This window comes from Python bivittatus, unplaced genomic scaffold (assembly GCF_059951505.1).
Source record: "Python bivittatus isolate LINGU-HERP-01145 unplaced genomic scaffold, Pbiv_v1 ctg000560_np1212, whole genome shotgun sequence".
In the NCBI taxonomy this organism is placed as follows: domain Eukaryota; kingdom Metazoa; phylum Chordata; class Lepidosauria; order Squamata; family Pythonidae; genus Python; species Python bivittatus.
Genome location: NW_028277083.1, coordinates 4,843,226 through 4,858,544, shown reverse-complemented (window position 1 = coordinate 4,858,544; position 15,319 = coordinate 4,843,226). Strand labels below are relative to the sequence as shown.

At 44.9% G+C, this 15,319-nt stretch overlaps 1 protein-coding gene across 3 annotated transcripts; it reads left to right on the top strand.

Annotated features, from left to right (window-relative positions):
- The first annotated feature begins 746 nt into the window (after positions 1 to 746).
- Positions 747 to 13,586, top strand: DHRS7B (dehydrogenase/reductase 7B). Of its 3 annotated transcripts, XM_088148030.1 has the most exons (8): positions 5,397 to 5,436; positions 7,234 to 7,318; positions 8,637 to 8,806; positions 9,571 to 9,686; positions 10,831 to 11,041; positions 11,954 to 12,046; positions 12,510 to 12,662; positions 13,232 to 13,586. In XM_088148030.1, the coding sequence occupies exons 3-8, from the start codon at positions 8,656 to 8,658 to the stop codon at positions 13,435 to 13,437; spliced, it is 930 nt and encodes a 309-aa protein (XP_088004156.1). In that variant the 5' UTR covers positions 5,397 to 5,436; positions 7,234 to 7,318; positions 8,637 to 8,655; the 3' UTR covers positions 13,438 to 13,586. The 3 variants fall into 3 exon arrangements, with proteins under 3 accessions (XP_007428300.1, XP_007428303.1, XP_088004156.1); XM_007428238.3 differs by lacking the exons at positions 5,397 to 5,436; positions 7,234 to 7,318 and adding an exon at positions 747 to 799; XM_007428241.3 differs by lacking the exon at positions 7,234 to 7,318 and having other exon boundaries at positions 5,317 to 5,436.
- The last annotated feature ends 1,733 nt before the right edge of the window (positions 13,587 to 15,319 follow it).

The following is a 15,319-nucleotide window of genomic DNA, read 5'->3' as shown; positions in this document are numbered from 1 at the left end:
AATCCCATATGAGCATAAAATTCACTGGCTGAATTTAGGCCAGGCGCACATTCAGCGTTGTGTCTCTCTCAAGGTTGTTATGAAAACCAAAGGCACTCCCTATATTCCTTCCTGAAAAGAAAGAAAGAAAAAAAAAGATATATAATATTGCTTAGCCATAAATCTGACCCCATAAAACACCAAGGGCTGTTACTGAAATGCAAATAAAACGCTTTCCAGCTTAACCAGTCTCAACGGGTTGTTCTGAGAACAAGTGGAGGTGGAACAAAGAAACCACGTTCAGGGTCTGAAGTTCATTTTAAGAAAGCCTCATCAACAAAATTAAAAGGAAGTGCTTTTTCCCCTGAAAATAAGGATTAAAGATTTAGAAGAAAACCCTACAAGAGCCTTCTTTGGGGTGAATGAAAAATTCCCTCTTGAATCCTGAACTGACCCCGCCCTGTTCAGGATTCAAGAAATCTCCGCCCCAGCCTTTTCACTTATTCCCTCCCTCGACGACATTAAAGAGTAAATCATGTTTTATTCTATTTTTCCTTTCTTTAGAGTGATTGCTGGGGCGGAACTCTAAGCCAAGGGCCCAAGTTTCCGGAGGGAACTTAAATGGCAGTAGACTACCCATCGCCTCGATTGCTTCGGGGCGTTCGACCTTGCGCCGTCGCTGATTGGCTGCTGGCCTGATAGCTCCGCCTGGCGTCCAGATTAGAACGAGGCTTCTTGATTGGACCCAGGGGAGAGAGGGGGCGGGGAGAATGGGTCATCCCACTTCCGGGTGTGTAATCACGGTGATGGTGGTTGCCAGGTAGTTTATACAAAACCGGGACGGGGAGCTTGGATGCGGGAGTGGGTTGCTATCGGGATCACATCTTGCGAGATACGGGGGAGCCTGGCTACATAAATCCAAAAAGAGGGGAGACGGGGGTTAGAGTTGCTTTCCCCAATCTTGGATGTTGGGTTGCAGTTCCCATCATCCACAGTAACTATAATGGCTGGGCATGATGGGGATTCCCGACCAAAACAGCTAGAGGGCACTGGCTGCAGATGCGGTGGATGGAAAGGATGGGGTGGAGAGCAACAGGTTGAGGCCATGGCTGGATCAGAGGGGATGGGAGCTGTAGTCCAATAGATATGGAAAGCAGTAGATGAGAGCGATGTTGGGGGAGGGTAATGGGATTCCCCCCAGAAATGGATGGGGAAGGAGGTTAGAGCAGTGTTTCTCAACCTTGGCAATTTTAAGAAATGTAGATTTCAACTCCCAGAATTCCCCACCCAGCATAGCGGCTGGGGGATTCTGGGAGTTGAAGTCCACACATCTTAAAGCTGCTGAGGCTGAGAAACACTGGGTTGGAGGGTGAGACTGGGAGTTCATCCTGAGACAGTTGCCATCTCTCAATCTAATGTGCCTCACAAGATCAGGGTTGGGGTACTAAAGGCGGGGGGGGGGGGTAAGGAAGACACCAGCCTTAGAATTGAAATGAGATTACTGAAGTGGTGGAGAGCTTCTGCCTTTCTGGATCAACCATTAACAATAAAGGAACCAGCAGTTAAGAACTATGGCACAGACTAGTACTTGGTGGAGCAGCCATGAAGGCCTTGGAAAAGATATTGAAATGGTGTGATGTGTCTGTATCTAACAAAGATAAGAATAGTGCAAGCCGTGGTCTTCCCTGTGACCCTTTATGGAAGCAAAAGTTGGACTTTGAGGAAGCAGGATAGGAAGAATATTGACACCTTTGAACTTTGGTGTTGGAGAAGACTCCTGAGAAGACCGTGGATGGCCAAGAAAACAAACCGATGGATCATTGAAGAAATCACCCCAGAGTTCTCACTCGAGGCATAAATGACAGGCTCAAATTATCCTACTTTGGACACTTTCTGCAAAGACCTAACTTTGGGAGAAGGCTCTAATGCTGAGAAAAGCGGAAGGAAAGAGAAGTGGATCACCAGCAGCAAGGTGGAGGGACTTGGTTACAGTGGCAATGGATGCACCATTGGAAGAGCAGAAGGACCAGGTTGGGGACAGATTGTCATGGAGAAAACCTATCTATGCGGTCACTAAGAGTCAACATCGACTTGATGGCATATAGTCAATCAAGGAGGACACATCATCTTTATGGTGAACTCTGGCTGGTGCAAGAAGAATGGGATAAACGTCAGTTCAACAACAACAATAATAATAACTAAGCTGGAACTGGAAGAGGCTGTCCTGGTCCTAAAATGGCAGTGTGGGGGTGTCCCCAAATAATGGACTCTGAACAGGACAAAAATCAGCCTCTGGATTGAAAAGGGAGATGGCTTTTGAGGAGAAGATAACGCTTTGGGGAATTAAAGGAACCGGTTGTGGCCAATACAGGAAAAGATTGAATGAACCTACTGGCTGTTTGGCTTAGCTACTTTTAACCGAATACCTGTGAATTCATGTATTTCAAGGAGGAGCTGCATGTGCGTGCCAAGCTATTTTGGGGTAGCTTTACTAGTGCGATCTGTGGGGAAGGTACATTTTTGGGATGAGGACAGTAAATTTCTAGAGGCTTCAGATGAATGGGAGCGCCTTCATAAAATTGAAACATAAAAGAATGTGCAACATTCTTGGAGTTGCTGTGAACTATTGAGGCATCTGTCTTGAAGGAGAAGGCATTTGGCACCTTCCACTGATTTGTTTCTCCTTCTCAGTAAGGGTTCTCATCTCTGGAGAAGGAAGGTCTTTTCAGCATGGAAGTATTCCCCCATAAGTAGGTATTACATGCAGCTTTAGTTGTAACATTCTGACCGTATTCACACTGGACACTGAATGAACTAGCTGTGTTTTGGCTTTGAATGTTTGTCCACAAAGGTCTTGGGAATACTTTAGGGAATCCAGAACACTTTGGCTTGTTGAGTAATCCTTAATTATGTTTGCCACAAAGCAAAACTGGAATCTTCACATCTCTGTAGCATTAATGTAGCAGGCTTGCAGCTGGATTCTGTTCTTTTCTTGGAATTAAGGTCCTTAGGATTCAACTTCTCAGAGAGTGTAATTGTAGTATTTTAATCAGAGATCATGTCGAAAAAGCAAACTGCCAAACAAGCAAATTGGGGGGTTCTGTCACGTTCTAATAGCTGCTGGGTTTGGGATGCTCAGCAAGTAGATTCTTGTTCTGTAATGATCTGCTGAATCATCTTGAGCAATTTAATTCAGTTACGTAACTTGAAGCAATTTAAAAAATATTTCAGTTATACAGGCATTTGAATGGACGTGTGGAAAATGGGCAAATGCATTTATGCCTGTATGCTTTATGCACTTGTGAAAAATGGAAGATAGAGCAATTCCACCTACCCCCATATAAAAACCTTGGTGTTAGCACTGCATCAGATGTTGAAAAATAGCTTGCTGTGACTTCTCCAGACTAAACACATCTAGTTACTATGCTCAAGAGAAGAGCTAGATTTCGTCTCAACATTGCACTAAACCCTAAAGTTTATAGTTTGGCTTTTAAAAAATGTGTTCTATGAACCAAGCGATTGTAGTTTGTAAACCATGATGTATGGCTTAGTGTGTTGTGTGGACCCAGCCAATTGTAGTTTATTTAACCTGATTAATAAAACTGTGCCTTAAGATGAGAGGGGAAGCTAGCTCAGGGATCAATAGCTTTCCTCCCAAACTTGAAGAGCTGTCACAGAGAAGAGCCTTTAAAGAAATATGTTCTCTGCTTCCCCAGAGAATGGTATTATATCTAGAAGACTGAAATCACAGGAGGGGAGGTGTTAGTCAAGCATTAGGATAAACATCTTCATGGCAAAAGTGCTTAAAGAAGAGGGTTGGCACTCTTGGTTAATCATCAGTTGGGAAATTTCCTTCATCCAGCAGAAGATGAAGTAGACGGACAGGAGTGTATCTTCCATCTCCATCATTCTGAATTTACAACCTCCATATGTTTTTTGTAAAAGCACTTGGACCCTGTTGGCGAGGAACAGGAGGAGGTACTTGAGAACAGAACCAGTGTTGCAGGACTGGGCAAGAGGAGAATTCAATTTAGCTTGTTGAAAGAAGGACCAGATATTTTTTCCAGAGGAATGTAGGTGAAGCAATCCTGAATCATTAAGCGCTGGGGAGTACAGTCTGGTGCCACTAAAATTAAGGATGGTTAGCAGACAGACGGCTTCCAGTGCTATGAATGAATGAAAAAAGAAAGCTAGTCTTGATGTAGATTTTTTTTGGGTGCCTTTGAGTCAGTGTTGACTTCTGGCAACAGCCTGGACAAGTCCCTGCAGTTTTCTTGGCAAGATTTCAGAAGTGGTTTGCCCTTGCCTCCTTCCCAGGGCTGAGAGAGAATGACTGACCCTAGATCACCCAGCTGGCGTTGGGCCTAAGGCGAGGCTAGAACACACAGTCTCCTGGTTTCTAGCCTGGTGCCTTAACCACTACCCCTGACTGGCTCTCTAATGTAGAAATACCCTACCATTTTTCTCTAATCTGATGTCTTCCAAATGGCTTGGAACATAACAGGGAATTCTAGGGTTAGAAGTTCAAATGCATCTTGAGGTTACCAGTTGGGGAAAAGTCTTGCATTTTGCTTTTATCCCATTTATTATGAATTTGTGGTGGGTCTGAGTTTGCAGCTTGAACAGTGATGTCTTGCTCAGCTGGGTGCCAGTTTTCCAGGAAGAACTGCCTCGTCAACCTGGCAGGAAAAGTTGGCAAAAGTGGTGGCTTCAAGTCACAAACGACCAAATGGACGGAAAGAGGAAAGTAAAAATGAGATCCATCACTCAGGAGTTGAGCATCCCACATTCAATTCCTGACAACCCTACTTAAAACTGTATTTCAGGCAGCTCACGCTAGAAAGGTGTGTGATGACCTGCTGTCAGTCGAAACAGAATGTGCTAGACAAACCAGTTTTCTGGCTTGGCCTACAGCAGTTTCATGTACAGCCTGGAGGTGTGCAAAGATATGTAGTTTGTTTGGATTTTCATAGCCTGTTGGGTGAACTGAGCCATTGCAGCTTATAAACCAGAGTTTACTTTACATTGTCTGCTTTGTACTAGTCCACAAATATAGTTTGCTTGGCCTTGTTTTAGCTCGTTGTATGAACTCAGCAAATGGTGGTGCGTTAAGCAAGCCTGGATTTTGCTCTGTGGTTGAGCCTGGCAGTTGACCCCACCTGATGATCATCTTGCTTTTTGGTCAACAGGGCCATGTCCTCATGGTTCTCCATTGAACCAGTCTAATATAACGTAGATATTCCTTCTGTCTAACTCAAAATAATAGACATGCCTATAACATTACGATGTGTTTCTTGGAGGCTGGCTTTGCTCTCATGTGCCATTTCTAGATTAAGCATCTCAGCTTGGCTGTCAGCCACTTATCTATTTAAATCTTTCGGCCCTCGGTCAAAGCTTCAGAGACTGCTACCAGCATGGGACACTGTTCTGCAATCGAAGCTCTTATTTTCCAAAAAGGTACGACCTTATATATTCTTCACGCCCTGGGGGTGATAACACGACAAGACCTTAAAGACTACTTTTACATGAAAAGGAGAGAGGTTCTTACATTTTCTTGTTCATCATCTTCAGAGCTCTCTTTCTCCCAATTACAGTTTATTTTACATTAGGTATTTTTTGATCCAGCAGGCCCTTTAGTCTGCTTTCCTGGCATTTATTGCAATATCGAATTGCTGGAAATGCTGAACAGAGAAGAAGCATTAAGGCTGATGGTCGTTCCCACTGGCTTATGCCTCACGGCGAGGGTTGTTTGAAGCTTCATCTGTGAGGCTGTTCTTGATGGCCAGTTTAAGTTCAGCTGAAGGCAGCTCAAGAGAACAAAATGTCGCTTTGTCTTTTTCTTTGCGGGGATGAAGGATTTCTACATTAACGTTAATATGGATCTTTCTTATGATATCTTGGGCTGAGAACTTTACATGTATTGGAGCAACTAATACATTTTAGCAATAAACATGTAACATGGGGCATCTAGCCGCTCTTGCTCTTCAATTATTTAGAAAGAAAAGATATTGAAATAAGCAAGTATTACAGGCTGATTAACTGGTAACGATCCATTATACTCACAGTCTAGATAATAGCAAGTTAAGCCAAATAAAGCATAGTTGATAAGGCAAGAACCACAGGGGTATTTAACGCACCCTTATGAACTCCTAGATAATACTTGATTGGAAATAAAATGAAGGATACTTAATGAACATCGTGTTTTTTTCCTCTCAGTTGAACAGAAATATGTTGTAGGTTAAGAAATTTTGAAATACAGCTGATGAATGCAGGGCTTTAGGTGAATAATTAAGGGGGAAAAAAACTGGAAAGTAGTAATGACTTGGTGGGACTTGTCTAATGGACTAGAATGAAATGGTCAGGACCTTCTTCTTGATTTGTAACAGAAGGCCTATCAAGGCTAATTTACTTGGAGGCTCTGAAGAGGGACTGGTGGGGTGAAGATCCTTTCCTCCCTCACTATGTTCACTTTCCAAAGCTTCTCTTCTTGATAGAAAATTGAGAACAGAGATCTCGAATCTGGCCATTAAACTACCTGATAGAGGTGTAACAATGTGCAGCAAAAGTGTGTGTCAATAACCTCAGAATGTGGGATTTGCAAAGTCATGCCTGTGGGGAATCTAACCTTCAGAAGTGTTGGGTTTCAGTTCCCAGAACTTAGAACTTAGCTGTTCTGCTGGCTAAGATGATGGGGCCTGTGGCCCCACATATCTGGAGGACACCCGGTTGGAAAAGCAAAGCAAAAGGTGGTGAGCACCATTCTGCTAAAGTCCATTCCCTCAGGAACACTTCGGAGCAAAGCTGAAGGTCTCCTTGAAAGCAATGGCCTTTAAAACTCGGGTAAAGATGGCCCCTACCATTGGTTTATAGAGTCTTGCACTGATAAATCCAGTTTGTTTTCCCAGTTGGTTCTCCACAGTGAGAACCAGCTTACTTTTTTCTACACCTAGGCCTGAAATACAGAAAATGGAATACCTGACAGTTCTGGGATTCCAAATGTGGAGCATGATGTGAAGTGGCATGGTTTTGTATTATGCGTTCTGTGAATGGTAGCATCAACCATCTGATGGCCCTCATGGCTCGTTCCTAGTAAGTTATCTCAAAGATGCTTTGAAGTTTCCACTGGTGTCCTCTGGTTTCTGACATCGATGTTGACTGAATGCTCTCCCTGTAGAAAGTGAACTCTCTCTAAAGTGAGAAGAATGGAAATGGTTTACTTGGCACCAAGTTTAGTTGAGGCAAATCTTCTTCCAGAACCCACCTGTCCAAAGTACAGTGAGGCATGTTCTCTGATCGTGGATCCAGAGGCTAGTCTCAGGTGGGCCCAGCGGATCACAAGGTAGTTTGGCATTTTCCCGGCTCTGACTTGTTTGACGTGTATGTTTTTGCCTCCTGTTTGGGTTGGGGTTTGCCTGAGAATGGAATACCTAGTTGCAGAATTGGCACCCAAGCTCTTAACCTTTCAGTGTGAGCCCAAGGCCAACTTGTTCACCCCGGGGTTCGGTTCAAAAACTGCTTCTGTACTGTTGTCGTCTGTTGTCTGATTTTTTAATGTTTTTTTGGCAATGTTGAGTTTTCCGGTATTATTATTTTTAAAACACTATTGTAGACTGCTTTGTTTAATGACTTGCATGCCACTTTGGGGGTGGTTTATAAAAAGAAGCTACGCGATGCTATAAATAAGCAAAATTAAAGTAATGCATGGATTGATATTAAGCTAAAATCAATTATGGTTAGGTTTGAACTCTAAGTTTTACATTAATCAGTTTATCATCCTTTTAAGAGCAGATGCAAGCAGTGAATGATGGCTGTGGAGCCAAACTCAGGGGAGTGAAAGGAGAATAAATGTTCACAAATATATCTTCAAAGGAGCTTCAGGAGGATGTTTTAATGAGAACTCAGTAAGCTGAGCCACAGAATGTTGGAATTGGTTGGAAAAGGAAAAATGGGAGCAGGCGTTGGAAAGCCAACTTTCTTTGTGTTGGCTGGGTTCATGCATTGTGGTAAGCCACAGTTTATTTTAGGTGTGGATCATTGAGCAAGCCACAATGGCTGGGCTCCCACATCATGGTAAGTGGTGGCTTACCCTAACGGATTGCTGTTGAACAAGCCATCGTGGCCTCATTCCTGTATCATAGTTAATGCTAAGTTTGAATCCATGGTTTACAAACTACAGTGGCTTCTTTCAACCCTAATAAACCATAGTGTTGCTTAGCCCATGTTTACTAAATAAACCATCACAGTTTGGGTTCATCCTAAGGCAAAACCAACCCAACCACTTTACTGCTTGGTGAAACGTGCGAACTCAATCAGTTTGGATCGGAACACTATTGGCTGGCTGGGGAATTCTGGGAGTTGAAGTCCACACATCTTCAAGTGGCCAAGGTTGAGGAACACTGGCTTAGGAAGGCGCTTTGCTCCTTCACTGTCTGTGATTTAAGGGGGCAGAGGGAAAGCCCACCCCAGTGCAAAATTGATTAGAAGAGTTGCCCAGCCAGCCCTCCCAAACTGCTTTCATTTCTCTGGTTGACCCATTTTGTCTGTGATGAAATGGCCCTGGGCTAGTTCAGCTGCACCCTGGATCACGTAAAGGGAAAGGGCTTTGTGATTCAATCCACATTATGTGCCTTTTTGTCTGTTCATTTCTGCCGCTCCAGGAGAAGAAGTCAAAAGCTGATGGATTTCATCTCTGGGATCTTTCTTCCGGTGCTTTTGGGCGGCCTGGGGGTCTTCGGTCTCTTCCGGTTGCTCAGGTGGATCGAGGCAAGGGCCTACCTCAAGGATGCAGTGGTAGTAATCACAGGCGCGACTTCTGGGCTGGGGAAAGGTAGGTTTTCTTTTGAAGTTCGATCTGGCAAGGAGGACCCCAGTGTCTGAAGACTCTCATGCTTCTCCTTGGCTAGATTTGCACTACAGACTAAACCAGCATGTGGTTTGCTTGTTTCTAGCTTAGCATGTTGAGTCAACCCAGCCATGAGAGAGCAAACTATGGCTTAGCACAGTATGGGAAGCTAGTCTCTGTGTTGCCTTGAGAGACAGGAATCCAAGATAATATGAAAAGTCCTGGCTTCAGATTGGCAGGAAAAAATGTTTTGCATTCTTCATTTGTGGATGGGAACTTAATTTTTTCCAGCAATCAGGTTAAACAAAAACCCCTTTGCAACCCTTATCTGTCATCCTTTTTTTTTTAAACATCATTCCAAGAGGACATGAGTTTGTTCTCGTTGAGACAGATGCTAAAATGATCTCATCATTTCCCAGGGATATTTACTCTCTGACACACCTATTTAAGAATGGCAACATACCCTTTTGCCTTCATAAAACAGCTTTTTGGTTGAGAAAGAAGTGCTGTTGCTCTAGTGAACATGACTGTACAACTGAACTAATTAAAGACAAAATGGTTTGGGGCAGATGTCAACCCAGCCAGATGTCAACCCAGCTCCCATCGGTTCCAGCCAGAACGGCCAACGGTGAAGGATTGTGAAAGTGGTGGTCCACCACATCTAGAGGGCCTCAGGTTGGATGGGCATTCTGGGACTTAGAGTCAAACGGATCTCTCTCACATCGTCTTCCTGCTTTCTTCCTGGCAAGAGTGCGCCAAAGCTTTCCATGCTGCGGGATCCAAACTGGTGCTGTGTGGTCGAAATGGAGAGAGGCTTCAGGATGTTCTTCAGGAGCTATCTACTGCTGCTGACCCCTCCAAAAATGTAAGTAGTGGGAGGGAAGGCAAGAGGAAGGCTGGGAAATGAATACCACTGCTTCCTCTGTCCTTCAGGAATCCAGGCTCCAGGTCCCTGCCATCTCTAGTTTTCAGAGTTTGAGGAAGCGGAGATGGGGCTTTGGACAGCATCCATGTGTCTAAGGTGGCTTCTTGGCATGCCATCCAAAACATGATGGCTGTTAAACCCCTTCCGATATAATCAGTGAATGTTAGCAGCCCCTTAGCTGAGAAGGGTGGATGGTGACAATGAGAAATATAATATGCCTAGGTCTACACGATGTTGTGATTCCCTCTAAAAATAAAGATCCAGATAAAGGAACAGGGTAGAGGCTACAGGAAGGGTGGCTCACACTTAGCCTTTTAACCTTAAAGCAGGCTCACAAAAATGGTCCAGGTTTGCCCAGCTCGCTTAACCCAGTCCACAGCTAACCCAGAAATAGTTTCCAAGTTGAGGAACACTGAACCCATCCACTTCCCCCAGGCATCCTCAGAGCCCTTGTGCCAAGGGAATATTAGCAGGATATCAGCATTCCTTTTCCCTTTGGCCAGGAAGCAACAATGGGTCTGGCTAGGCTGGTACAGTCTTTGGGAGGTGGTTTCTGGGGCTGCTAGGAATCTGGCCAGAATGGAGAAGGTTGGGTCCATTCTGTCTCCTTCTCCTCCTTTTTCACAGGCTGGAGCAGGAGGCACTTTAGAACTGCCCCTCTCTTGACTGAGTTATTGTATATGCACAACACAGTTGATTGGGTTAGGTTAGTTTATGCTGGAAAAGAGACTCAGGTCATCTTTGGGGTTAAAACTAACCTTGCTGCCCATCACAGTCTGGGTTATGGTGGGTCTACACCACACCCCTATCACGCCCCTGATCCATTTAAGCACACTACGCTAACCTGTCTTTTTTTGGTGGTAGTGTTTGTGCAAATAACAGCAGTGGTGCATACACACCTCTGCACACAGGGAGAAGTGATTCTTTTGAGCTTCTACCCTGGTTCCTGGGAATGCCTTTGGAGAGGCTTACAAAATAGAAGGACAATGCCAACAGATACATGATACAAAGCTACCCTGCAAAGTCCGGAAAGGGTTTGGATGCAAAGTTGTGAGTCTGGGTCCCCCCCCCCCCATTTTAACAGGCCCATAAACATCACGCTGTGGTTTTTGACCTCTCGGACATCAAAGCAGTCATGAACGCTGCTAAGGAGATTTTGAAGTGTGTGGATCATGTTGATATCTTAATTAACAACGCTGGGATCAGCTACCGAGGCACCATAGTGGACACCGGGATGGAGGTGGACAGAAAAGTGATGGAAACGAACTACTTTGGTCCAATTGCTTTGACAAAAGGTAAGGCTTAAGAGGTCGATTTCCGTCTCCTCTTCCCAGGTGAGAAAGAACAAAAAAGCAGGCCCAAAAAAGGATAACAATGGAGCCAAATCATGGATTCAATAAATAATGGGAACGGGAAGAGTCTTTTCATCCTTTTTCAGAACTTGCTTTCTCGCCCCCAGATTTCAGAGGCACCTACAGTAGGAGGCCAAGGAGCTGAAGGTGACAGAGAACCAAGAATTAAGTCATAAATTTTGGAGAAACCGTGGACATAATTTTTGATAACTGTGCAGGATAGGATCACCGATTCTTCTCCTGCTTCTGTCGTATCGTTTATTAACAGGAAAGAGATACGAGAAAAGCCCACGCGTTTCAGTGAAGTGGGTGGAACATTCACTCCAGATAAATACATTCTGGACCTCGACAGCTAAGTATCTGTCTTGGACCCGCAGTCTTTGGGGGGATAGAAAATGTGTATTCGTTTTGATGGGTCCTGAAGGGATTCATTGGCCTTTTCAGAGTGCAGTTCTACCCAGATGGCAACTAAGCAGTCTGACTGACGTCTTGCCCTCAAGAGCAAGACATTTCCCCAAAACTAATGTGATTAGAATAGAGTGAGAGAAGCGATTAGGGGTGGACAACCTGAATGGAAGAGTCATGGTATTGAAATGTCTAGATCAATATTCCTCAACCTTGGGAACTTTAAGTGGTGCAGACTTCAACTCCCAGAATTCCCCAGCCAGCATGGCTGGCTGGGGAATTCTGGGAGTTGAAGTCCGCACCGCTTAAAGTTCCTAAGGTTGAGGAACACTGGTCTAGATAGATGTTCATTAGAGAAGAAAGCAGGTTTGGGAGGAGTCAAGTACATGGTAGTTATGATGATAGCATTTGAAGGCAAGAGTCTTATTTTTCTCCCCTCTTCCACGCTAGCCCTTTTGCCTTCCATGATCGAGAGAAGGAAAGGCCACATCGTAACCATCAGCAGCGTTCAAGGCAAATTCGGCATGCCCTTCCGCTCGGCGTGTAAGCACTGCTTTCATTCGGGGCCCCGGTTGTGGTTTTGGGTGCTTTTAGGACCATTTTCATCTGGGCTGTCTGGGCGGCTTTATGTTTTTAATCGTTCTTCCTGGCTTTTTGGTTTCCAATGCCGCCCGGCGTCCATCAGAGTTGGGCAGCGATAATAAATTTGAAATGAGGCCACAGCGGCGGCTTTTGGCTGGACGCTGGTTAACTTTCCTCTCGCTAATATCATTGGAAAAAGCAACTTCATCAAATGCTGGCATCAACATGATACACTTTGCTTTTCTGTGGCCCCCTCACCACATGCCATGGCCCCCAGTTACGTGTTTTTCACCTGGGGCCTCCTTGAAATATCCTAAAGCCTCCAGGGAGTCATATGGCCCCCCAGTAGAGAACCGCTGCTCTAGACGCTGGCTGGAAAATTGCAGGTTGGTGATCAAGGCCCCCCACCCTTTGCCCTCTCCAGATGCAGCCTCGAAGCACGCAACCCAAGCCTTTTTTGACTGTTTACGCGCAGAAGTGGAGCAGTTCAACATCGAAGTGACGGTTGTGTGTCCCGGCTACATTCAGACGAACCTTTCACTTAACGCTGTCACGTCCGACGGATCCCAGTATGGAGGTGAGGATTGGTTTTGCTGTCAGGGTGCCGCCTGCTAATAAAGGGCGCGCATCGTGTTTCCTTTGTTCAGGCCCCCAAGCTCAGCAATGAAAACCACTGAACCAGTGGCGAGATGCCGAGTGGCGTGTGGGAGGCCAGGTTGTTCCCCACTGTGGGGGGCTAGGGGGCCCATCTGGAATTTTGCAGACACGTTATGGGCACTCCTCAGAATAGCTGCCAGAGCGGATGTGGCCAGTCATCGAAGCACACTAACCAGGCACCCAAATGGGGCACTGAGCTACCCACATCTTCATTCTAAGGACGCATCTGGGGTCTCCCTAGGCCTGAGGCATTGTTGGAAACGCAGATCATGTTTGAGGCTGGTGCCTTGTTTTTGCAGAACAGCTGCTTCCATTATAATTAAAGCAATATAAATTACGTTGAGCAGGGAACTTGGGGCGGGGGGGATTCCTAAAGACTCTTCCTTGCCTTATCCACGAGCCTAGCTTTCCAGCAGGAGCTGGCATTTGCAATCGCTTGTCTGCTGTAGCTCTCTGCTACTAAAGATGCTTGCTTCCCATCCTGTGCAGTGATAGACAAGACGACCAGCGAAGGCATGGCAGCTGCAGCTGTGGCTCAGGAGCTCCTCCACGCCGTGGGGGAGAAGAAAAAAGAGGTCTTGGTGGCTGGTTTCCTGCCTTCCCTGGCAGTGTACTTCCGATCGCTCTGCCCTGCACTCTTCTTCACCATCATGGCACGGAGAGCTCGCAAGGAAAAGAAGGTCAAGGGATCCTAGCCCCACGTGGACCTGGCTGTGTCAAATTGTGGACTCCAAACAGAAGCTCCTGGTTATTGTATCTTAGATCAGTGGAGAACTGCGAGAGCTCTTAATTTTACCCTTCTTTGCACTAAGAGCCAGATTTGACCTAGGGCAGCATTTCTCAACCTTGACAACTTGAAGATGCTGGCTGGGGAATTTTGGAGTTGAAGTCCACACATCTTCAAGCTGCCAAAGTTGAGAAACACTGGTCTAGGGGCAACAGTCATCACCAACTAAAAATCTTCAGGCACCGCAGAACACTTTATATGTACAGTGCAAGAAATCAATTCTAAGAAGTTCAACTCAGATTCAGGGAAAGGAAGCTGTATGCTGACACGTTTCCCAATTGGTCTTCAGAAGACAACATGCTATTAACGGCTCAATATTCTTGAGTTCTTTCTGATATCGCCTGTATTTCAAGCTATCTTTCACACTTATTTTGTAAACAAGAGAGGAAAAAAGCGAGTTGTCCGCAATAGGTATTAAAATATTCCAAGCTAAAAAGAATAGCGTGGATGCGATTCGTGGGAGACTTACAGGCATTTAGTATCCAAGATAGAAAAGCTACTTCATATATCACACTAAACCCTAATGGAGTTTGTTTTGACTAGTATGGTGTGCCAAACTCGCCCAGGGTTCAATAAACTGTGACTTAACGCAATGTGTAAAACTAGTCTTTATGTCTGTTTTTTCTCATTTAAAACATCTCAGAGCTTTACAGACATTGCCAACTTCAGACAGTGGCAAAACCTGCATGGTTCTGCTGACGACTGACTTCATTGCATCTGATGCTGGTCAGCATACTGGCTAGTAGAGCAGTAGACCTTTAGGAAAGCTGAAACTACTGGGGGGTGGGGGGGTTGAGCTTGCTGTTTATACCCTGAACGTACTTTGCCTCTTCTTGTCTAACCTTAGCAGTTTTCTAAAGCCAAACCTCAAGCCAGGTTTACCATTGTGAAATGCACATTATTTTAATGTGAAACCCGTTCATCGCTTCCCCTACTCCTCAGCCAGACAATCCAGACCCTTTTTAACATCTGCTGACACGTTCTGGGGGGAAAAAGCTGGTTACTATAAATAGCAACTATTTAATATGTTTACTTTGAGTTCAGTGAATATTAGCAATCGGGCCAAACAGAAGCCAGAATTATTTAATCGCTGTTTCTCTCACGTCTCGTTTTTAAGGGAATCGCTGCCCTAAATACTCGAGGAAAAGATATTCTATTACCTACCTGCTATTGTATGGAAAGAGGCTATAACAGTGGGAATCCACTGGGCTTCCTAATAGGTGCTGTGTCCAGAAAGCCACAGGAGCGCAACATTTGACCTAACTGCCCTACTGAAGAGTGCTTCTTCCTGCTTGGAGCTTGACTCGTCGTTCTAGATTCCCAAAGCTAAAAATAGCATCAACTTCTGGCTTTGCCCTTGTGGGAAGCCATTTCAAGGCCCCTCGTTACCATACAACAGTCAAATGGAAGGTACCTACCAAGCCAGTGAATATACCCGTATACAATTTAAATCACGCTTGCACTGAACAGGTGATCTTACCTTTCTGCGCAGCAGGTAAGAGTCTTTGATTTTTTTTAAAAAATGTATTTGTTTACCCTGTCCAGTTCTTTAATTTCTTGAAATTTTCAAACTGCTCTTGGCTCAGTTATTTACACACACACACGCACATATATGAAACAGATGTAACGGGCACCTAGGTCCTCTTTCCTCATATACAATACTGAAACGTACCAGGCATGAGGGATTTTTTACAAAATGATTAACGTTGTTTCATACCTGCAGAGTTATGAGAAGGGGCAAATTATTCTCAGCAAACTCAGCATCAAAGAACCTCCCCTAAGTAGCACCA

Bases quoted from the DNA above. Each gene is read 5' to 3' on its own strand.
- DHRS7B (XM_007428238.3), top strand. From the start codon at position 750: ATGGGTCATCCCACTTCCGGGTGTGTAATCACGGTGATGGTGGTTGCC. The intron at 8,807-9,570 runs GTAGGTTTTCTT...CTTCCTGGCAAG, and splicing joins GACTTCTGGGCTGGGGAAAG to AGTGCGCCAAAGCTTTCCAT. The intron at 12,047-12,509 runs GTAAGCACTGCT...TGCCCTCTCCAG, and splicing joins CATGCCCTTCCGCTCGGCGT to ATGCAGCCTCGAAGCACGCA.